We start from the raw sequence: 24,094 nt of genomic DNA, 5'->3' as shown, positions 1-24,094 counted from the left end.
TGTGTGTCTGTATCTGTGTCTGCGTGTGAGAGAGACAGAGAAGGAGGGACAGAAAGAGGGAGAGAGAGGAAGCAGCGCGTGGTCAGGCCGGTAAGAGAGAACGACCCGCCCCTCGGCCCGCCCCACCCGGGAACCACGATGGCGCCCACTGATGTGGATCCCGGAGCCCTACAAGTTTCTATCTTCTGGTCCAGCCGTTTGACATCCACACTGATCCCCGACTCCACAATACACACACAAAACACCTGGCACAACCAAAAGATCTGGGTCCAGGACATACTGTCCCAGGACCCAAGAGAACCTCCTCTGGAGACCCACCTAGTGGAGTACCCAGACCACACAGTCAGGGCATCAAAGCCGCCAGCATATGGGCTCCCAGAGCTTTCCTCCCTCTAAAGCAAACCCCAAGCCCTGAGCTCAAAACAACGGCCCACAGGCTGACCTTGGACACAGGTCCAGATCCACAGCCCTCTCTGAGACTGGACCAGCAAAACTAGGGATCCCAAGAATTTCCTCCCAAGGACAGTTTGCTTAGGACCTTAGATCAGGAGCCCACTCGGCACTCCCACCCTAAAATTATCTCTGGACCCAGAAATCCACGGAGCAGCTCTGGGGAGAACATTGTTTAATAAGGCCTGGGATAGAAGGGAGTGTGTGCAGAGCCTGGGGTGCCCAGATGCCCAGACAGAGGGAGCCCTGTGGCCTCAGGTCACAAAGACCCAGCTGGCTTCTGAGGTAAACAAAGGGCAGGATCCTGCCTGCCCTTGCTCCTCAGGTCACCAGAAGTCCACACTTAGAATCCAGGTTCCAGCCTGGTTCCTTGAAAGCCTGCACTCATGGCCACAGCCTCCTCCTCCCTTAAAGAACTAGGAAATCTAAACCTGGCTGGAGACACACACCTGTATCCCCACCACCCCGGGTGATGAGGCAAGAGGATGGCAAGTTCAGACCGGCCTGGGCAATTTAGTTAGACTCTGTCTTAAAATAAAAAGTGCTGGGATGTAGCTCAGTGGTAAAGCACTTAGCATGCCTAAGGCCTTGGGTTCAATCCCTAGTACCAAAAAAAAAAAAAAAAAGAATGCAAGGAAACACTAGGAAATCCTCTACCACCTCTCTCCTCCTGCAAGGACCAGGAATCCAGGTCCTGGCTCCCACCGGATCTGTGAGTTGAAGATCCATAACCCCTCTCCTCTTTGAAACAGGACTGTGGCTTCCAGGGCACTCCTCCAGCAGGGCCTGGGAGTCCCGGGTCCCAGCCAGCTGGTCTCCCCAGGGTCCAGGAATCTGGCTGCAGTGGGTTTTCAGAGCTGAGTCTTGCTGGGCTGCAGGACCAGCTGCCTGTGTGACTTAAACCTCCAGCTCCTGGGCCTGGATGGCAGCCACGTTCTCATAGGTGAGACTTGCCACGTTCTCGTAGGTGGCCTCCGGCTGGGCTGGGGCTGAGGCCAACTGCTGGAGGAACCGCAGGATGCACTGGTGCAGAAATACGTACTGGGCCTGGGGAGAAGGCATGGAGCATGAGGGGTGCCTCCCCAGGCCCCACATCCCTGCCCCACCCCGCCCCACACCCCCATCACCTCGGTCTGCACCATCAATGGCCGGCTCTCTCTCATCTTCCTCACGAAGCTGAAGGGCCCCACGAGACCCTGGCACTCCAACTGCCGAAGCAGGACATCAAGGGCGATGAGGGTGCCTGTGCGACCCACGCCAGCGCTAGGCAGGGACAAGGCCAGGAGGGGAGGGAAGTCAGGTGTGGAGGCTGACTCCCGGGAGCTGCTGCTGGAGCAGCCAGGATCGCAGTGCTCAGGTGGGGCTGCTTACTGGGTAGACAGTGACAGTGACTGCCGTCTCTTTCCTCTGCCGGGCCCTGTTCTCAGTGCTGCACACCCTCCCGTCCTTCCCAAGCCTAAAGAGCATGGCTGTTTTACAGATGGAGAGTGGGGAGAGGACCCCATATCTTTCAAGCCATGTAACTTATGGATGACAAGCTGGGGTCCAGGCCCAGGAAGATGAACTCCCGATCTAATCATTTCTAAACGTCCTTAAACGCAAAACCAACCATTTTAATGTGACCAATCCAGTGGCATTCGTACACATACAGTTGTTCAACTGCCACCTCTTTCCAGTCACAAAACTTACTCTATCCCCAGTGGAGACCCCATGCCCCATCCCAAGACCCTCCTCCTCCAGCCCTGAAAACCACTGGCCTGCTTTCTATCTCTGTGGATTTATCTGTTCTGGGCTGTTTGTATTAATAGAGTCAGACAAGGTGTCTTTTTTCTGACTTTCACTGAATGCGGGGATTCCGGAGTTCATCCATGCTGTCACATGTTAGTGCTTCATTGCTTTCTGTGGCTCCAGTTAATCCTCTTAACTAACCAGCTATGCAGCTGCACTTGGAGGGAAGGGACCATGTGAAACTGGGGACATCTCCTGGGGGCACCACCTGGCGATAGGGTCTGTCTCTGGACACAGTGCAGAGAGTGGTTAGGGCCCCCCCAGGGGCCAGGCAGAAAGGAATCCCAGCCTGACCTTGAAGACAATAAGTCAGACTTTCAACGGGAGAAAGGCCCCTTGTGAGGTTGTGCTGAGGACCAGCATGACTGGCTGTGTCTCATGCCAACTGTCATCGGAAGGACACCCCAATTCAGAGACTGTTATGGTGGAGCCATCCCCTCTCCTCATCCCCTAAGTGTTCATGCAGATGGAGTCTCCTCTGTGCAGGCTTCAGCACACTCCCCAGGAACACAGGGAACAGGGAGGCGAAGCACGGGAGCCCAGGGTAACTCAAAACCGTGCTGCTCCCCTGCCGTCCACACCTGCTCTTCCTTCAGGCTTTCTTTCCCATCCTCATCTTCAGGGTCTCCCTCTTCCCCTCCCCTCCCCTCCCCCTCCTTCCCTCTCCCTCCTTCTCCCTCTCCCTGTCCCTCTCTCTCCCTCCTTCTCCCTTTCTCTCTTCCTGTACCTCCCTCTCCCTCCCCCTCTCCCTCCCCCTCCTTCTCCCTCTCCCTCCCCCTCCCTCTCCCTCTCCCTCCCCCTCCCTCTCCCTCTCCCTCCCCCTCCCTCTCCCTCTCCCTCCCCTCTCCCTCCTCCTCCCCTCTCCCTCCTCCTCCCTCTCCCTCTCCCTCCCCTCTCCCTCCCCCTCCCCCTCCCTCTCCCTCCCCTCTCCCTCCCCCTCCCTCTCCCTCTCCCTCTCCCTCCCCTCTCCCTCCCCCTCCCTCTCCCTCTCCCTCTCTTCTCCTTCTCCCTCTTCCTCTTTCCTCTTCCTTGCCTTCCTCCATCCTGTTTTCATTGCTGGAGAGCAAACTGAACTATACCCCAGATTTCATCATCATCTAAATCTGCTTTATAACCCTCATCACTCTGCATTCACCTCCTCCTCCTCTTCCACCTCTCTACAAGTCCCCAGGGACCCATCTAACACCCTTCCCTGAGTCCCAATGGGGGCTCTCTCCAAGAGAGGGTGCCAGGGTGATGTGTACCTGCAGTGCACAATGGGGGGGCCTCCCTCTGAGGTCTGGTCCAGCCACTGCCGGAGCACCTTCCAGAAAGCCAGCAAGGGGTCTGGTTGGGGGACACCGTGGTCCGGCCAGGCCAGGTAGTGGAACTGACGCACAGAGAGAGTCTTTCGCTCCTCCATCTGGAAGGAGGAAGGGTTGGTGGGAGAGCGTGCTTGCAGGGTGCCCTGCAGTCTGACTTCATGGAGAGCTCTGCTCACGCAGGCTGGAGGGACTCACATGCAGGAGCTGCAGATCCCTGACCGTCCAGTTCTCCATCACCTCCTCACCCACCAGAGCCACCTGCAGGTCCCCATGAGTACAGGGTTGAGCATCCAGAGGCCAGTAATGCTCGCACTTCACCTGGTGGAGGACAGGACAGTTAGTGGGAAGGCCTCTGCATGTGGCTCTTCTGCTCAAGGTGGGACCCATAGGCAGCCAGGTACAGAGGCATGCCAGCCAGGAGTCCCTCCAGCCCAAGGTCAGAGGGTCAGCTCCACTCCCTGCTGAGGTTTGAACCTGTCCCCCAAACAGTTGAAAACCTCGTCCCCAAATTCACACTGTAATGGTATTTGGAGGTGGAGCCTTGGGAGGTGATTAGGGCTGGAGGGGGTCTTCAGGGTGGGGCCTAGCTAGCCTGCTGCTCTGTCTCAGTGTGATGCCCTCCACCACGCTAGGACCAGCAAGAATGTGCTCTCCAGATGCCTGCTCCGTGTTCCTCAGCCTCCAGCCTCCAGACTTTATAAATTACCCAGTCTATGGTACTCAGTTATAGCAACAGAAAAGGGACTAAGACCCTTCCACAAGTCATCTGGTGGACAGCCGGGAGGGCGGGGAGGAGCGTCCACACTGGGGTCATAGTGGAGGAATCAGAGAGGTGTGTGTCAGGATCTACACTGAGTAAATGTCTGGGACAGAGGTCCTCTTACCCGGCCAGACTCCATGCAGTTGGTCAGCATGACCAGGGTGTGGCTCTGTTGTTCCCACACCATGCGCCAGAAGTCACCCACAGTTTGGGGCAGAGGGCCCTGGGCTGCAATGAACTCCCTGGGGCTCCAGAGTCCCTGGTTGAGGAAAACATGCATATCAAGGGTCATCTGATGATTCAGCTTTTACCAGTGAGCTCCCTGAGCATCCTTCCGGCCCCAGCCCCCACCTTACAGGCATGAAGCTGGCATTGATGTAGTCAGAGCCTGGTTCTTCATGGAGGAGTTCCAGGGGCACCCGGGACCAGTCATCTAGGAGAAGAAATCAGCATTAGCAAAAACACACACAGACCCAGAGAGGCAGAGAGAAGCCTGAGACCCAGGGACTGAAGACACACCCAGATGCAGACAGACACTGGGAGCTATGTAGGGATTGAGAGGGACAGAGGGACCCCAGCTGGCAGAGTGGGCTAGGAGCCCACCAAGGGGAGGAGCTTTGTCTTTCATAAGGATAGAGAAGGGGACCAGGAATGGAGTGTGGACAACATCGGGGCTGGGGATGAAGATAGCAGAAATGGAAAACTCACAGGGCAGCACATTTCTGTAGCGGTTCTTGGCCTTGTTCTCAGGAGCTAAAGCCACCATCTGAGACTGGCCATGACCTTCCAGGGCCAGTTGCTGGGGACAGAGGAAAAGGGGGTGCATGGCGTTACACTATCCCTACCTCCCCAAGAACCCCAGGGCTCCCCGTCCCTCTTCAGTGTCACCTCCTGTTTTTCCTTGACACCCTGGGATTCTGTGTCACCCACAAAAATAGAAGAGATGTGCTACCCACCCTGTGGGGCAGTTGAGAGGATGTGGGGAGAAGTTAAGGACAGGCATTAGGGGAAAGACAGAGCACCCCAGTGGGAGTGGGGGAATCGCCGTAAGGTTGTCCTGGAGCTCATCATTGTTTAAGATGTCAACATGTTGAGCCAGGCGCAGGGGCGCACACCTGTAATCCTAGTGACTCAGGAGGCTGAGGCAGGAGGATGGTGAGTTCAAAGCCAGCCTTAGCAAAAGCAAGGCACTAAGCAACTCAGTGAGACCCTGTCTCTAAATAAAATATAAAATAGGGCTGGGGATGTGGCTCAGTAGCCGAGTGCCCCTGAGTTCAATCCCTGGTACCCCGCCACCACCGCCAAGAAAAAAAGATGTCAACATGTTGGAAAGATGACCATTCCTGATAATATCTGCACAACTGAACAAGGTCTGTGTTGCTGCTCGAAACCCAAAGGGTGCGGGAAGGTCTGGATTGGGTGGAGGCATAGGGAACTGAGCGTGGCCCCTGTGCCCAGCCCACCTGGTACTCCTCTGCAAACCCACAGTTGCTGTCCTTCTCGTTTCTCCTAACATGATCAGCAAAGTCTTGAGCCAGGATATCCTCTGGAAATCTGTGTCGGGAAAGAAAGGAGAAATGTTTTTTAACCTCCTTTAATCTTGTGCTCTGGGAATTAAAGATAAAGTTTTGATCCAATAATGCCACTTCTGGGTGTAGACCCCCCAAGGAAATGAGACCAGGGACTCAAAGAGATGTTTGTACACCCTCGGCCACGGTGGCAGTAGGCACATTTGCCCAAAGGTAGAAGCAACGCAGATGCCCACTGGTGGATGAGTGGATCAACACGACACGGGTCCCCACACACAGGGGAACTCTCTTCACCGCAGGACAGAAGAGATGCTGGCATGGGCAAGTGCTGATGACCCTGATGACCGTGTGCAAGACAGAGTCTGCAGTGGACCACCCACAGGAGTCAAGCCCAAACTGGGCGCCAGGGGCCAGGAGGCCGGTGGGGAGTTACTGTTCAGTGGGTCAGAGTTTCAGTTTTGTAAAATGAAAAGAGCTGCCAGGTGGGCGCCTTGGCGCAGGCCTGTAATCCTAGCGGCTTGGGAGGCTGAGTCAGGAGGATCACAAGTTCAAAGCCAGCCTCTGGTCACTAAGCAACTCAGTGAGACCCTGTTTCTAGATAAAATACAAAATAGGGCTGGGGACGTGGCTCAGTGGTGGAGTGCCCCTGAGTTCAACCCCCAATACAAAAAAAAAAACAAAAAAACGAAGAGAGCTCCGGAACTGGACAGCAGGCTACAACCACAGCCCACGGAGTACTGCTGCACTACAGGCACAAAACTGGGGAAAGCGGTAAATTGCTTGCCACGGTTGAAATTTTAAGAAATATTCTTAAAGGAGCCAGTGTTTCTCCTGTCTTTCAGGACTACTCCCCTATTCCCTTTTCCGGGGTTCTGAGAGCAGATCGATCCTGTGTCTCAGGGCCTGCAGCCATGGCTTCCCCTGCTCTGTGTCTGCTACCATCCCTTCTTTCTCTTTGGCTTGTAGACCTGTTTGCTCCTGTGAGTGTGAAGCTGCTCGACTTTCTGAGACTCCAGTGGTTTCTGTCTGCTCCCACGGAGCACAGTTTTTATTGGTGCATTGTGATCATGCACAATAGGGAACTGATCACGACATATTCGTGCACACACACGAGCTCCCTCGACCAGCTTCATTCCCTAGTGCCCCGCCCTGCCTATCCCTGGTCCCCTTCCTCTACTGTACGGGTCTCCACTGCTCTGCCTTCTATTTCCATGAGGTCATTTAGAAAATTTTTTTTCTATCTTCCATATATTAGAAAAAAACATTCCATTTAACACAATGGCATCCAGTTTTCTACATTTTTCTGCAAATTACACAATTTCATTTTTTTGTGGCCAAATATAACTCTGTGTATGTATAACTCTATGGTGTACGTATGACACATTCTCTTTATCCATTCATCTTTTGATGGACATCTAGGCTGGTTCCATAGTTTGGCTATTGACTTCAGTTCTCCAAGATAAATACCAAGGAGTGGTATAGCTGAGTCATATGGTGGTTCCATGCCTAGTCTTTCTTTTTTCTTTTTTTGGGGGGGCGGAGGTGCCCAGCACCATTTACTAAAAGGAGTCCTTTCTTCAACGAATGTTTTTGGCACATTTGTCAAGGATCAGAGGACTGTGTCTATGGGGGTTTGTCTCTGTGTCCTCTAGTCTTTTCCATCGATCTACATGTCAACACTGGGCTGCTTCTGTTACTGCAGCTCTGTAGTATAATTTGAAATCAGGTATTGTGATGCCTCTAGCATCTTTTTTTTTTTTTAAATTTTTAAATTGTAGTTGGAAACAATACCTTTATTTATTTATTTATTTTAAATATTTATTTTTTTAGTTGTAGTTGGACACAATTCCTTTATTTTACTTATTTATTTTTATGTGGTGCTGAGGATTGAACCCGGGGTCTCACATGTGCTACGCGAGCACCCTACCGCTGAGCCACAACTCCAGCCCCCCCTGCCCTTCCCCCCAGCATCTTTTTTACTCAAAATTTCTTTGGCTATCCTGGGTCTTTTAATTCTTTTTTTTTTTTTTTTTGAGAGAGAGAGTTTTTTTTTTTTAATATTTATTTTTTAGTTCTCCGCGCTCACAACATCTTTGTTTGTATGTGGTGCTGAGAATCGAACCCGGGCCGCATGCACACCAGGCGAGCGCGCTACCACTTGAGCCACATCCCCAGCCCCATTTAATTCTTGTATATGAATCTTAGGACTTCTTTTTTCTAGTTCTGTGAAGACTATCAATGGTAATTTGATGGGGATTGGCAGATTCTATAGATTATTTTTGGTAATATGATCATTTTTAAATACTCTATCCGTAAACCTGGTAGGTCTTTGTTCCTCTGGTGTCCCCTCTGTTTCCTTCCTTGGTGTCCTGTCCCGTTGTTGGCTTGGTGTCTTCCCCTCTGTGGCTCCATTTGTCTTCACACATGCATCCTAATCTACATTCTCTCACTCAATGTCTCCCGTGCTAGAGGGCAGACTGCACAGGAGGAACCCTTCCTAGAAGAGTGTCCAACACGCTTCCCATACTTGGTGGTATTTGAGGAATGCAGGGATGTCCTGGACCTGACCCAGGAAGGGCTTAGGAAGTGCCTGGGCCCGGTTGCAGAGGGTACTCATCCTCTCTGAGGCTGCTCTGGGTGGATTCGCTGGTCCTGCCCTCTGATCTGACCAGTTACCGGCAAGCACCCCTTGATATGATCTGACAGCAATCCTTTTAGGTGGTCCCCCAAGCCCTCTACTCACCCGAACACCAGATTCCTGGGCACTGCCTTCTCCTGGTGCTTCTTATTCCTGGGGAAAGAATGTTGGGATGTAAGGCTCAGCACTAGGCTGGGACCAGGGATCCTCACCCTTCCTTGCCTTGTCCCCACCCCCTAGGTGGTCAGTCCTGCACTGAGTCTTACCTCTTCTTCAGGAAAAAGATCAGCAGGCCCACCAGGATGAGAAACAGGAGGACACCCACAATGGCTCCAGCAATGACCCCTGGGGGAGGAGGCAAGGGGAGCCTTCAGAGCCCAAGTCTCCTCTGTTGACCTACCTCTGTCCGTGCCCAGCTGTGCTCAGAGGCCTAGGGTGGAGAAGCTCAGGCAGAGGAGGGAAAGGGCAACCTCCTTCAAAGTGCCTTGATCTGACCTCCCTTCTCATGTCCTTAGGTCCCCATCCAAAGACACCCTGTTCTGAGCAGAGCTGGTAGCCAAACAGGGACCCCCTTGCTGTCCCAACCATGGCTCTCACAGGGCAAGGTTGCCCCTTAGGGACCCTGCACACTGTTTGGAGACATCTTTGGGTGTCACAGCCTGGTAGTGGGGGTGCTTCTGGCATCTGATTGGTGGAGGTGGACAGCCTGCCATGACAACAGAGGCCAAAGCCAAGGCTGAGGGGACTCCCTGACAGTCACATCCCCCCAGCCCGAGGCTTGGACTTCCAGAGTCCTGTTTGCTGAGGGAAGGGCTCCCCGCAGGGGACCATCGAGGTCTGGTGGGGCCTAAGGCCTTGGCTGGTTCCAGGCTCTGATGGGCACAGCTACCCGACATCTATCCTTAAATGCCTGGCCTCAGGGGGACACAAGCCCCCGCCCATCTTCATCACCATGGAGACCCCAGCTGCAGATGCTCAATAGTCCTGGGCAGGCTGCTGCACAGGCTCCAGCAGGACACACAGCCTCCACGGGCACTGTTGCCTATGCACTTGGACCTACCACACCGCAGCAGAGCATCTGTCCTCTGAGGGACCCTTGCTGCTACGAGGAGGACAGTGCTGAGCAATGGAATCTGGCAAAGCCCAGTCTGGAGTGGCATCCATGTATTGTCATGTCACTCTCTCTCCAGACTGGAGGCCCACTGTTAGAAGACACCCTGACTCTAGGAAGGGATGAACAGGGCAAAGCGAGGTCTACAGCCACAGTTATGACACGTGATCAGACTTTTCAAAGTCTAAGCTGCAAACATCTTCAAGTATCATTGCTAAATGTAAAACGGTGCAGTCACTTTGGGTAAAAATGTGACAGTTAAATATAGAGTACAACACCAGGGTGGCAGCACACGCCTGTAATCATAGCAACTTGGGAGGCTGAGGCAGGAGGGTCGCAAGTTTGAGACCAGCCTTGGTGACTTAGCAAGACCCTGTCTCAAAATAAAAAATAAAAAGGGCTAAGGATGTGGCTCGGTGTTAAGTGTTCACCGAGTTTTATCCCCAGTACCACAAAGAACAAAATAAAACAAAACACAGTTGCCATATGACCCACCAATTCCACTCCTGGGCATATACCCAACAAAAATAAAAACATGTCCACACAAAAACCTGTACACAAATGTCATAGCAATACTGATCACAGAGGCCAAAAGGTATAAATGGCACAAAGGATCCATCAGCTGATGAATGAATAAAACAACATGGTATATACATCCAAGAGTATTATTCTGCAATAAAAAGATAGTACTGATGCATGCTCATGCACAAATGACCCTCAAACACATTATGCTCAGTGGAGGTCCCAAGGATCATGTAATGGATGATTTTGTTTTTATAAAACATCCAGGGAAGCAAATCTATAGAGATAGGAAACGTATTGGAGATAGAGATCTATGGAGATAGAAGTGAGAGGCTGTCTAGGGCTCGGTGGTTGAGAACGGGGATCTAGGAGGTGATGGCTAAGGGGACACAGTGTCCTCCTCAGGGCATGGCAGTGTTCGGGGATGAAGGCATGATGTTTGCACGATGTTACCGATGCACTGAAAGCCACTGAATTGCCTCGTACTGGGAGAACTGTGTGATCTGTGAATAATATCTCAATAAAGCTCTTTTAGAGAAATCAGGAAGCAAAAGACAAACAGACAAACCACAGAGCCCTGTGTGTACCCTCACAGCAGGGCCCGGAAGCCACCCCACTCCCACTCACCTGCACTCTCGGTGCTGCAGGTCTCGGGGACAGACGATGCCCTCATTCCATTTGAGATAGTTGTGACGGTGGCCGGGTAGGACTGAGCCGGCCCAAGACCCAGCACAGACACGTCCTTGCCACATGAAGATCCATCCTGGGAGCCACGCTGCCCGCCCACCTCCCATTCAAAGGCCTCATAGCCCCCGGTGGGGCAGGACCAGGTCAGGATGACCCCATACCCCCCAGAGGTACTGACGCAGGAGGTGATGGTGACAGGGTCTGGGGCTGGTGAAGGGAAGGAGAGGAGTCAGTGGGGGCCACCCACCATGCCTTCCAAGCCACCCCACTAGTCATACCTGTCCCCAGAACTAGCCACAGGCTCGAATGCCTCATCTCCCCTCAGCTTCTATTCTCCCCAAATGGACGTGAGTCCCCTCAAACTAAACCCCAAACCCTGGACTTGGTGTCACTGCAGCTTACAAAGACATGACACCAGGGCCTAAAGGACCTATCGTCCACGCTCCTCTCCTGGCCCTTGCCCTCTCCACAGTGAGGGTGGGCAGGGCAAGTCACCTGTGTGCCCAGAGGCTGTGTGTGGAGCTGGTATACTCTCCCTCTCCTACGCACTGAAGTTGAACAGAATACCAGGCTTGAGGGCTGCCCCCTCATACCAAGTCTCATGTGTCCTGCCCATTGATTTGGTCTAGTCTCGGGCGGAATCCTGCTCCCTCGGGGGATGCTCCTCCGTAGCCCACTGAACCCAGTATGTGTAGAGCCCAGAATGAGGGTCTGCGGGGGCCTGCCACCTCAGGGTCTCTGAGTTGCTGGTCTGACTTGCATTCTTCAGATGTAGGACCTCATTGGAAGCTGAGAAGTGAGGTCAGAGCCTCAAGTGGGTGTATCCTCAAAGAACCTTCTCCCTAAATCCCTGAATCTGCTTGCCTCCTGCTCACAGCAAAGCTGAGCTTCCCTGGTTATCCGTGGCTCTAGAGACCAAAGAAAAGAACTCAGAAACTTGTGTCCTGGTGAGGACCTGCATCATCTGAGCTCTTGCTGTCCCCTGGTTACACCCCTGGGTCTTCTCCATCCTTTTTTCTTCTCCCCAAAGGAAAACATGTCCCTTAAAACTACAACTCCCATGAGCCCTTGGACTCTATCACCATAGTTTATGAAGTCTTGACCCCACGGCATGATGGGATTCGAGGTCCACTCACCTCAGCCCACAAAATCTAAACCTCTCACTCCTGGACATACCAAGTTGCTAGTGGGAGCTGCCAACTTTAGTTTTGTTAGCCCAAAGGGCCAACTCAGGGTTTAATGCTCCCAGATTCCATCCATCAACAATGAACCCAGTCTCTGGAGTCAGTAATTTTGATTCTTCTGACTTGAGAGTCTCCATGTGCAAGCTGAGAGCCCTTTTGTTCATCGAATTCACCGGAACCATCTGCTGGCTATAGTCCAGCTGATGACTCTTGGTTCCCAGGAGGTGGTACTGGCTCCCCCCATCCAAAAGAGCTTATTTCCCAAAGGCAGGAAAGACAGGCTCCATGGCTTCAAAATCCCTGGTTGCTGGACTCCTAGAATGGCCCTCTAAGTTCAAGCTGCCGTGAGACTGCATAGCTGTTGAGCTCTCTTTACCTCCCAGAAGCTTTCAAAGTCCCCCCATGATTTCCCATCCCCCATCGCAGTCAGGCTGGGACCAGAACTGGACCCTGTCTCACCAGTGGCCTCCATGAGGGTTCTGGCATAACCTCTGACTTCATTCCTCTCAGCCCAGACGGTGACGTCGTACAGGCTCCCAGCTTCCAGCGCCGTCAGTGTGATTCTGGTATCTGAGGTGTTGCGGGACGCAGCAGTACTGCCCGTCTTGACCCATGAGACGCAGTAGGTATACGGGGGATGAGGGGGGCCCACAGGAGCTGTCCAGCTCAAGGTGATGGAGTTGTTGGTCTGATCCTGTTTTTCGAGACTTGCCACAGCATTAGGGACTGGTGGAAGGAGCAGAGAGTCAGGACTTCCACAGTCCTAGTCCTGGGGGGCGCAGAGCCCACTCACGCCCAAGCCTGTGCAGCTCAGCTGGTCAAGGGACGCTTCTTAGCCATGGAGCCTGCAGTGGCCTGGGCTCCTGCAGCCCGGCACCCAGTGGCAGGGGACAGCTATACAAGCGCTCCTCTTCTTTAGGACAGAGCCATTCCCCAGGTGTGGCCACATCTCTCCCATAGTCCTGGCTCCGTGGGGCCAAGGAGACCAGGGATCAAGAGCTGGAGCCCAGGCCCAGAGGAGGAGCCATCTTTGCCAATTCCCCATCGCTCACCAGGACAGGGAGTGGGCGGTGGGGGTCCTCACCTGTGGCGATCCTGAGATTCTGCCTGGAGCCGGGTACTCCATTCTTTTCTGCCCACACGGAGAACTGGTACAAGGTTCCAGGTTCCAGGGCCTCAGCCACAACACTGGTGCTTGTCGTGTGTCGGGTCTCATTCTTGTCACTATCTCCAATGCACTGCACCCAGTATGTATAGTCCTGAAGCTCGGGGCCACTGGGGGCCTCCCAGCTCAGGGTGATGGAGCTGTTGGTCTGACCCTCCAAAGACAGGCTTCGAATTGGGTTAGGGGCTAAAAAATTAGGAAGAGTCCAAATTGAGTAGGGGTATAGAGTACAGAGTGGCCGTCAGTGGCACTCTTGACCCCCAAAGTGGCCAGTTCCGCATTAATTGCTTGTCCTGGTAGATAAGGGGTGTGGTCTCGACCAGAGCTTCTAGAACTTTCGAGTGCATACACCACTGAGGGATTGCTACAATGCAATTTCTGAATCAGATCTAGCAGGAGACAGATTCTGCATTTCCAGCCAACTCTGTGGATACCGAACTGCCGACACATGGGCCACCATCTAAGTAGTACTGTGACCAGAGCAGCTGTGCTCCCTGAAATTCATATGTTGAAACCTAATCCTCCACCTGACACTCACAAGAGGTGGGCCCTCCGGGAGGTGAATAGTTCCTAAAGCTGGGCCCTCATGTGGAGAATCAGTGCCCCCAAAGAGGCACAGGGGATGTTTCCTAGTGTCCATCAAGGTAGGCACACTGGTGGAAGATGAAGGGATTCCTAGGAGCCCTCCACCAGGGCTGAATCTGTAACTTTATGCAACTTAATTAAGTCTAGGTAGCCACGACAGCCAGTAGCTACACTATTGGACAAGGTAGATCTACAGAGTGGGAGCTGTCCACATCAAGCTGATGTCCCTGATAATCTGAATGTCCATCCTCCATGTGTGACACAATTGGGAGGAATGGAGTGTTCCGGCTGGCAGTATGTAAGCCCCACAGAGTGCAGGTGGCAGGCCTTGGCCCCTCCCATCCTTGTGGGTGCAGGAAGATACACACCCTGGTGTCAGGGACAGCCTTCGGGAGCCTCCTTGACCAACTCCTATCGGAAGCAGAAGGCGCGCTATGGACAATCTTTTTTCATCACCTGAGACCGGAACACCCCTGGATGTGACACTCACTAGTATCTGGCTCACGAGGGCCAAAGGCAGTATGTTCCAGGCAGCCCCCATAGTCTCCTGTCACCCCAAGACCATCACATACCACCTCTCTCAGCAAAGGGAAGGACAGTGATGCACTCGCGATGGCAGCAGTTAGCCTCTGGGGAGCTACTAACCCCCTTCTTCTCCACCCGCAACCCAAATGCATACGCAGACCCAGAGTCTGTTGTGTTTTGGATCTCGTTTCTGCCACTGGCTCAAGGCTGGTCTCGAACTAGCCATCCTCCTGTCTCAGCCTCCTAAACCCCTGGGATCACAACCACGTGCACCACACACTGCCTGTGTGGCCTGTCATTCTACGAGCTCCCCTCCTCTTGCCAGTTCCCAACCGTCCTTCCACCTCCCTGTAACAAAGAAATGATCAAAGCACCTTCCTCTCACCTGTGGTAGTATTGAGGGCCTCCCTGGAGCCGGACGCGCCATCCTTCTCGGCCCACACTGAGAGTGTGTACCGGGACGCCGCGTCAAGTCCGTGCACTGTGATGCTGGTGTCTGTCGTGTTTTGGGTCTCGTTTCTGCCACCATCTCCGGTGCACTGGACCCAGTAGGTGAGGCTCTGCGAGTCCGGGCCCTGGGGGACCTCCCAGCGCAGGGTGAGGGAGCTGTTGCTTCGAGCGTCCACTCTCAGATTTCTCACTGGGTTGGGGGCTGGAAATAGGAAGAGAAATCAGTTGTGGCTTCTGGTCCTCAGAATTTCCAGCTCTTCTATAACCCTTGGACCCAGCGGGTGGGAGGGGTGGCTCGGACCCGCATTGTCCCACATGATAGCACAAGCCCCAAGTGGCTATCCTATGTGATGTCCCTTGTCCCAGTGGAGATGTACCATGAGAGTGACATACAGAACGAAACACTGGTGTGAAATTAAGGACAACCTCGTGGGTCCTTCTTATACCAATCACAGGGGGAGATGATACTGTTGGGATCTGCTGAGCCCCATGAAACAGCTCCTGGTGACTCATCTCACCAGCCTCTTCTTCTTTATTGTGATACGGCTGACAGAAAATGGAAGTCAATCTGTGTCTTTTTTGCGGGGGTGAGGGGACTGGGGATTGAACCTAGGGTGCTTAACCACTGAAACACATTCCCAGCCCTTTTTATTGTTTATTTTAGACGGGGTCTCACTAAGTTGCCGAGGCTGGTCTCGAACTTGCCATCCTCCTGCCTCAGCCTCCTAAACCCCTGGGATCGCAACCACGTGCACCACACACTGCCTGTGTGGCCTGTCATTCTACGGGCTCCCCACCTCATGCCAGTTCCCAACCGTCCTTCCACCTCCCTGTAACAAAGAAATGATCAAAGCACCTTCCTCTCACCTGTGGCAGTATTGAGGGTCACCTGGGAGCCAGACGCTCCGTCCTTCTCGGCCCACACTGAGAGTGTGTACCGGGACGCCGCGTCAAGTCCGTGCACTGTGACGCTGGTGTCTGTCGTGTTTTGGGTCTCGTTTCTGCCACCATCTCCGGTGCACTGGACCCAGTAGGTGAGGCTCTGCGAGTCCGGGCCCTGGGGGACCTCCCAGTGCAGGGTGAGGGAGCTGTTGCTTCGAGCGTCCACTCTCAGGTTTCTCACTGGGTTGGGGGCTGAGGGATTAACAAGAAGGACCCAACGTGAGCAGAGGAGCAGCACAAGGGACAGGGACCCAGGGACACTGTGCCCTCAGCATTCCTAGCTCCCCTTCCTTGCGGTCCCAGCGGACTGGGGCTTGGTCTGGACCCTGGTCTGGACCCGAGCTTCTCAGAGGAGCCTGCATGTGCATCCCGGGAGGTCTTGAGGCGATTCAGAAGGTCTGGGCTGGAGCTGAGGTCCTGCGCCTCCCATCAGCCCCCAGGAGGTGCTAGTGCTGCCCACACACGACCTCACCTGAGGAGCAAGGACCCAGACCAGGGCTTTCCCACGGACGTCTAACGAAGGCTGTGCTTCCCCACTGCTCAGTATGGCAGGCACTGGCCCCATGAGGACAGAGTTGGGACTGGAGTCTTTCAACAGACTCCTGAGTCCATGTTTATTGTTGTTTTTGTTTGGTTGGGGGGTATTGGGATCGAACTCGGGGCACTCCACCACTGAGCCCCACCCCCAGCCCTCCTTTTCATTTTATGTACAGACAGGGTCTTGCTGAGTTGCTCAGAGCCTCGCTAAGTTGCTGAGGCTGGCTTTGAACTCGAGATCCTCCTGCCTCAGCCTCCCAAGTCACTGGGCTTACAGGAGAGCGCCATGGCACCCAGCTCCTCCTGACTACATGAAACGTGGACCTGACTCTATAATTTTAGTGGATTTACACTTCAAAAGCCAGTCGTAGCCAGGCGTGGTGGCACGTGCCTGTCGTCAGCACTTAGATGGCCGAGTCAGGAGGATCACTTGAGACAAGGAGTTCACGGCCAGCTTGGCCAACATGAAGAGACTCCGCTCAAAAACTAGAAATAAGACGCCTCCTGTGGTGGCGCCTGCCATATCAGATAGCAAGGCCTAGACCAGGACGCTGTCCATCAGGGGATGGTTGCTGGGTCTGAGCTTCCAGGACGTGGCCCAGTGGGAGACTGGGGAAGAGTCAGGGGACCAGAGTGTCCCCACAGCACAGCCTCTGGTCTCCTGCCCTGGCTCCTTCCGAGCCGTGGTTGCTAAGACGCCCTGGCATTACGGTCTGGAAGGCCTGCTCACCCCTACTCAGAGGCAGGAGAGCCCAAGCACACCTTCCCTGTCTCCTGAAGAAAGGTAACCCTGACGCGGCCAGTCTCTCCTGCAGGTCACCGAGGGTCCAGTCCGATGCATGCCAAGTCTGGACAAGCGTCCAGTGTGCAGGACGAGGAGCTGACCCCCCTTGGAGCTTCTCGATGCCCTCTGCCACCCTTCTTCATGGAGATGACAGGATAGGACTGGGACGTGGTGCCTCTCACCTGTGGTCGCGTTGAGGACCTCCATGGAACCAGACTCTCCGTCCTTCTCGGCCCACACTGAGAGTGTGTACCGGGACGCCGCGTCAAGTCCGTGCACTGTGACGCTGGTGTCTGTCGTGTTTTGGGTCTCGTTTCTGCCACCATCTCCGGTGCACTGGACCCAGTAGGTGAGGTTCTGCGAGTCCGGGCCCTGGGGGACCTCCCAGCGCAGGGTGAGGGAGCTGTTGCTTCGAGCGTCCACTCTCAGATTTCTCACTGGGTTGGGGGCTGGAAATAGGAAGAGAAATCAGTTGTGGCTTCTGGTCCTCAGAATTTCCAGCTCTTCTATAACCCTTGGACCCAGCGGGTGGGAGGGGTGGCTCGGACCCGCATTGTCCCACATGATAGCACAAGCCCCAAGTGGCTATCCTATGTGATGTCCCTTGTCCCAGTGGAGATGTACCATGAGAGTGACATACAGAATGAAACACTGGTGTGAAATTAAGGACAACCTCGTGGGTCCTTCTTATACCAATCACAGGGGGAGATGATACTGTTGGGATCTGCTGAGCCCCATGAAACAGCTCCTGGTGACTCATCTCACCAGCCTCTTCTTCTTTATTGTGATACGGCTGACAGAAAATGGAAGTCAATCTGTGTCTTTTTTGCGGGGGTGAGGGGACTGGGGATTGAACCTAGGGTGCTTAACCACTGAAACACATTCCCAGCCCTTTTTATTGTTTATTTTAGATGGGGTCTCACTAAGTTGCCGAGGCTGGTCTCGAACTTGCCATCCTCCTGCCTCAGCCTCCTAAACCCCTGGGATCGCAACCACGTGCACCACACACTGCCTGTGTGGCCTGTCATTCTACGGGCTCCCCACCTCATGCCAGTTCCCAACCGTCCTTCCACCTCCCTGTAACAAAGAAATGATCAAAGCACCTTCCTCTCACCTGTGGCAGTATTGAGGGTCACCTGGGAGCCAGACGCTCCGTCCTTCTCGGCCCACACTGAGAGTGTGTACCGGGACGCCGCGTCAAGTCCGTGCACTGTGACGCTGGTGTCTGTCGTGTTTTGGGTCTCGTTTCTGCCACCATCTCCGGTGCACTGGACCCAGTAGGTGAGGCTCTGCGAGTCCGGGCCCTGGGGGACCTCCCAGTGCAGGGTGAGGGAGCTGTTGCTTCGAGCGTCCACTCTCAGGTTTCTCACTGGGTTGGGGGCTGAGGGATTAACAAGAAGGACCCAACGTGAGCAGAGGAGCAGCACAAGGGACGGGGACCCAGGGACACTGTGCCCTCAGCATTCCTAGCTCCCCTTCCTTGCGGTCCCAGCGGACTGGGGCTTGGTCTGGACCCTGGTCTGGACCCGAGCTTCTCAGAGGAGCCTGCATGTGCATCCCGGGAGGTCTTGAGGCGATTCAGAAGGTCTGGGCTGGAGCTGAGGTCCTGCGCCTCCCATCAGCCCCCAGGAGGTGCTAGTGCTGCCCACACACGACCTCACCTGAGGAGCAAGGACCCAGACCAGGGCTTTCCCACGGACATCTGACGAAGGCTGTGCTTCCCCACTGCTCAGTATGGCAGGCACTGGCCCCATGAGGACAGAGCTAGGACTGGAGTCTTTCAACAGACTCCTGAGTCCATGTTTATTGTTGTTTTTGTTTGGGGGGTACTGGGATCGAACTCGGGGCACTCCACCACTGAGCCCCACCCCCAGCCCTCCTTTTCATTTTATGTACAGACAGGGTCTTGCTGAGTTGCTCAGAGCCTCGCTAAGTTGCTGAGGCTGGCTTTGAACTCGAGATCCTCCTGCCTCAGCCTCCCAAGTCACTGGGCTTACAGGAGAGCGCCATGGCACCCAGCTCCTCCTGACTACATGAAACGTGGACCTGACTCTATAATTTTAGTGGATTTACACTTCAAAAGCCAGTCGTAGCCAGGCGTGGTGGCACGTGCCTGTCGTCAGCACTTAGATGGCCGAGTCAGGAGGATCACTTGAGACAAGGAGTTCACGGCCAGCTTGGCCAACATGAAGAGACTCCGCTCAAAAACTAGAAATAAGACGCCTCCTGTGGTGGCGCCTGCCATATCAGATAGCAAGGCCTAGACCAGGACGCTGTCCATCAGGGGATGGTTGCTGGGTCTGAGCTTCCAGGACGTGGCCCAGTGGGAGACTGGGGAAGAGTCAGGGGACCAGAGTGTCCCCACAGCACAGCCTCTGGTCTCCTGCCCTGGCTCCTTCCGAGCCGTGGTTGCTAAGACGCCCTGGCATTACGGTCTGGAAGGCCTGCTCACCCCTACTCAGAGGCAGGAGAGCCCAAGCACACCTTCCCTGTCTCCTGAAGAAAGGTAACCCTGACGCGGCCAGTCTCTCCTGCAGGTCACCGAGGGTCCAGTCCGATGCATGCCAAGTCTGGACAAGCGTCCAGTGTGCAGGACGAGGAGCTGACCCCCCTTGGAGCTTCTCGATGCCCTCTGCCACCCTTCTTCATGGAGATGACAGGATAGGACTGGGACGTGGTGCCTCTCACCTGTGGTCGCGTTGAGGACCTCCATGGAACCAGACTCTCCGTCCTTCTCGGCCCACACTGAGAGTGTGTACCGGGACGCCGCGTCAAGTCCGTGCACTGTGACGCTGGTGTCTGTCGTGTTTTGGGTCTCGTTTCTGCCACCATCTCCGGTGCACTGGACCCAGTAGGTGAGGTTCTGCGAGTCCGGGCCCTGGGGGACCTCCCAGTGCAGGGTGAGGGAGCTGTTGCTTCGAGCGTCCACTCTCAGGTTTCTCACTGGGTTGGGGGCTGAGGAGGGAGAAGAGAACCACGTAGACCAAGGAGCAGAGGACTGCCATCCCTCCCACTCCCCAAGGTCTGCTCCAAGCTCAGAAACAACCCCGTTCATCAGGCCTTGCCAGGGACCACCAGGCCCTCCATGAAGACTCTAGGAGGCTCATGGGAGTTGAAGTCCTGGTTGGTTTTTTGTTTTGTTTTTGTGGACAGTGAATTCGGATGGGCTCACTCACCGGCTGCCCTGGACCCTGTCCAACTGCACAGAATCTGCGGGAAGCCCAGGGAAAACACCATTAGACACAACCCCACTTCCCTGTTGGAGTAACCCACCCCGCCCCCATGAGTCACCAAGCCTGAGGAGAGAGCAAAGGCCACCCTAGCATTCAAGTGCTCTGGGTCGGGAGAGCATGCCAGGGTGGGGCTCCAGGGCGCAGGAGCTAAGGTCGGCTCCAGGCTGAGGACAAGACATAAACTTAATGGTTTCACTTTCAGAAAAATACAATGTTGTAATACTGGGAACAGGGAAGCAATCAACAAATACAGAAGAGGTGGGAAAAAAGGGAAATTGAAGTCCAGTGCAGTGGCCCAGGCCTGTGATCCCAGTGGCTCAGGAGGCTGAGGCAGGAGAATTGCAAGTTCAAAGCCAGCCTCAGCAAAAGTGAAGCCCCAAGTAACTCAGTGAGACCCTGTCTCTAAAAAAACAATACAGGGGCTGAGGATGTGGCTCAAGCGGTAGCGCGCTCGCCTGGCGTGCGTGCGGCCCGGGTTCGATCCTCAGCACCACATACAAACAAAGATGATGTGTCTGCCGAGAACTAAAATAAATAAATATTTAAAAAAATAAATAAATAAAAAAAATAAAAAAACATTACAAAATAGAGCTGGGGATGGGGCTCAGTGGCTAAAAGCCCCTGAGTTCAATCCCTGGTACTAAAAAAATTTAAAAAAGAGGAAACTGAAGTCTATAGCCAACACACCACACCAGGGAGGAGGCTGGGCCTGGACCCCGGGTCGGAGGGAGGGGGCTGGGCCTGGACCCCGGGTCTGAGGGAGGAGGCTGGGCCTGGACCCCGGGTCTGAGGGAGGAGGCTGGGCCTGGACCCCGGGTCTGAGGGAGGAGGCTGGGCCTGGACCCTGGGTCTGAGGGAGGAGGCTGGGCCTGGTCCCCTGGGTCTGAGGGAGGGGGCTGGGCCTGGACCCTGGGTCTGAGGGAGGAGGCTGGGCCTGGTCCCCTGGGTCTGAGGGAGGGGGCTGGGCCTGGACCCTGGGTCTGAGGGGAGAGGGCTGGGCCTGGACCCTGGGTCTGAGGGAGGAGGGCTGGGCCTGGACCCTGGGTCTGAGGGAGGGGGCTGGGCCTGGACCCTGGGTCTGAGGGAAGAGGCTGGGCCTGGACCCTGGGTCTGAGGGAGGAGGGCTGGGCCTGGACCCTGGGTCTGAGGGGGGAGACTGGGCCTGGACCCTGGGTCTGAGGGAGGAGGCTGGGCCTGGACCCTGGGTCTGAGGGGAGGGGGCTGGGCCTGGACCCTGGGTCTGAGGGAGGAGGCTGGGCCTGGTCCCCTGGGTCTGAGGGAGGAGGCTGGGCCTGGACCCTGGGTCTGAGGGAGGAGGCTGGGCCTGGACCCTGGGTCTGAGGGGAGGGGGCTGGGCCTGGACCCTGGGTCTGAGGGAGGAGGCTGGGCCTGGTCCCCTGGGTCTGAGGGAGGAGGCTGGGCCTGGACCCTGGGTCTGAGGGGAGAGGGCTGGGCCTGGACCCTGGGTCTGAGGGAGGAGGCTGGGCCTGGACCCTGGGTCTGAGGGAGGAGGCTGGGCCTGGACCCTGGGTCTGAGGGAGGAGGCTGGGCCTGGACCCTGGGTCTGAGGGAGGGGGCTGGGCCTGGACCCTGGGTCTGAGGGAGGAGGCTGGGCCTGGACCCTGGGTCTGAGGGAGGAGGGCTGGGCCTGGACCCTGGGTCTGAGGGAGGAGGCTGGGCCTGGACCCTGGGTCTGAGGGAGGAGGGCTGGGCCTGGACCCTGGGTCTGAGGGAGGAGGCTGGGCCTGGACCCTGGGTCTGAGGGAGGAGGCTGGGCCTGGACCCTGGGTCTGAGGGAGGAGGGCTGGGCCTGGACCCTGGGTCTGAGGGAGGGGGCTGGGCCTGGACCCTGGGTCTGAGGGAGGGGGCTGGGCCTGGACCCTGGGTCTGAGGGAGGAGGCTGGGCCTGGACCCTGGGTCTGAGGGAGGAGGCTGGGCCTGGACCCTGGGTCTGAGGGAGGAGGGCTGGGCCTGGACCCTGGGTCTGAGGGAGGAGGCTGGGCCTGGACCCTGGGTCTGAGGGAGGAGGGCTGGGCCTGGACCCTGGGTCTGAGGGAGGGGGCTGGGCCTGGACCCTGGGTCTGAGGGAGGGGGCTGGGGCTGGACCCCCGGGTCTGAGGGAGGGGGCTGGACCTGGACCCCTGGGTCTGAGGGAGGAGGCTGGGCCTGGACCCTGGGTCTGAGGGAGGAGGCTGGGCCTGGACCCTGGGTCTGAGGGAGGGGGCTGGGCCTGGACCCTGGGTCTGGGGGAGGAGGCTGGGCCTGGACCCTGGGTCTGAGGGGAGAGGGCTGGGCCTGGACCCTGGGTCTGAGGGAGGAGGCTGGGCCTGGACCCTGGGTCTGAGGGAGGAGGGCTGGGCCTGGACCCTGGGTCTGAGGGAGGAGGCTGGGCCTGGACCCTGGGTCTGAGGGAGGAGGCTGGGCCTGGACCCTGGGTCTGAGGGGAGAGGGCTGGGCCTGGACCCTGGGTCTGAGGGAGGAGGCTGGGCCTGGACCCTGGGTCTGAGGGAGGAGGCTGGGCCTGGACCCTGGGTCTGAGGGAGGGGGCTGGGCCTGGTCCCCTGGGTCTGAGGGAGGAGGCTGGGCCTGGACCCTGGGTCTGAGGGAGGAGGCTGGGCCTGGACCCTGGGTCTGAGGGGAGAGGGCTGGGCCTGGACCCTGGGTCTGAGGGAGGAGGCTGGGCCTGGACCCTGGGTCTGAGGGAGGAGGCTGGGCCTGGACCCTGGGTCTGAGGGAGGGGGCTGGGCCTGGTCCCCTGGGTCTGAGGGAGGAGGCTGGGCCTGGACCCTGGGTCTGAGGGAGGAGGCTGGGCCTGGACCCTGGGTCTGGGGGAGGAGGCTGGGCCTGGACCCTGGGTCTGAGGGAGGAGGCTTGGGCCTGGACCCTGTGCACTGCAGCAACTGGGGTCAGCCTCTGGGCTCCCTGTGTGCCCTGCACCCTAGGTATAAGACTCGCCCGTCTCCCCCAACCTTAGTCTGCCTTCCTTCTCCAGAAGACCAGTCCCTCCTCCTCAGGTCCCAGGCCAAAGACCCAGCTCCCTCACACCAGTCCCCCCTTCCTTGCGACCCAAGCTCTTTCCTGAGAAGGGGAGGACTTACCAGTAGCACCAAGCTCCCCCGGACCCTGAGGCCCCCGCCAGTGCTGTCCATGTGTCCAGACACTGGAGGAACACAGGAGTCCCAGACCTGGTTCTTCCACCTGCTGGACTTTCAACTCAAGAGTTCCCCCTTTCCCAGTCCAGTGGTGAGGCCAGAGGCTGGGGCAGGAAGGGGAGGAGGAGGAAGTAGAGGCTTCTAGCCTGTGAACCGGGCTCGCCCTGCACTGGCCTCACCTCTGCTCCTTGCCCTGTGGCAGGCTCCTGCTCCGTCTCTCCGGGATCCCCTCAGGATCCTGGGCCCCAGCTCCACCTGCTCGGTCCCTCCACTCAGGCGAGGGAACACCTGGAGGGGGCACTGCTCCAGCTGTTGTAAGAAGGCAGTGGGCAGATTCTGTGGTCAGAGCAGGACAGCCCAGGAGACTGACGGACTCCCTCTCCTCCCAGGGAATGGCAGCAAGTGGAGGCCAGCCCAGGAAGAGCTCGTGCCCCCCGGCCCTTTCGCGTCTCCTGCCCCACAAAGCCTTGGGCTCTGACAGAGGAACCAGGAGGTCCCCCCTCCCGCCTTTGCACATGCCTCCTCCCCCAGGGGCGTCTTCCCACTCTGTGGGGACATCTCATTCCATCTCTCCCTTGGGATCAGTTCAGAAACCACCTGCTCTGGGTCACCCTGGGCTTCATCTGTGCCTGCACCATGATTCGCTTTTGCATTATCCATTTTCCACAGTCCACCTGTGACCTCAAGCAAACGACCAGCTCATGGTAACTCAGATGCCTCTAAAACCACGGGCACAGCCCTTTGTAAA

General features: G+C 56.2%; 1 protein-coding gene across 1 annotated transcript; it reads right to left on the bottom strand.

Moving 5' to 3' along the window:
- Positions 1-1,347: 1,347 nt before the first annotated feature.
- On the bottom strand, positions 1,348-23,343 carry Ptprh (protein tyrosine phosphatase receptor type H). The gene is given in 20 exon segments (XM_077105865.1): positions 1,348-1,497; positions 1,578-1,713; positions 3,483-3,640; positions 3,738-3,860; positions 4,427-4,561; positions 4,659-4,735; positions 5,011-5,101; positions 5,766-5,856; positions 8,575-8,622; positions 8,736-8,814; positions 10,730-10,996; positions 11,285-11,578; positions 12,433-12,699; positions 13,058-13,324; positions 14,634-14,900; positions 15,566-15,832; positions 17,144-17,410; positions 18,076-18,342; positions 20,138-20,171; positions 23,293-23,343. Coding segments are annotated over 20 exon segments (3,336 nt in total).
- Positions 23,344-24,094: the final 751 nt, after the last annotated feature.

This window comes from Callospermophilus lateralis, chromosome 18, assembly GCF_048772815.1.
Source record: "Callospermophilus lateralis isolate mCalLat2 chromosome 18, mCalLat2.hap1, whole genome shotgun sequence".
Lineage (NCBI taxonomy): Eukaryota > Metazoa > Chordata > Mammalia > Rodentia > Sciuridae > Callospermophilus > Callospermophilus lateralis.
Note: the sequence above shows the minus strand (reverse complement) of the source record. Positions and strands in the feature narration are given on the sequence as shown.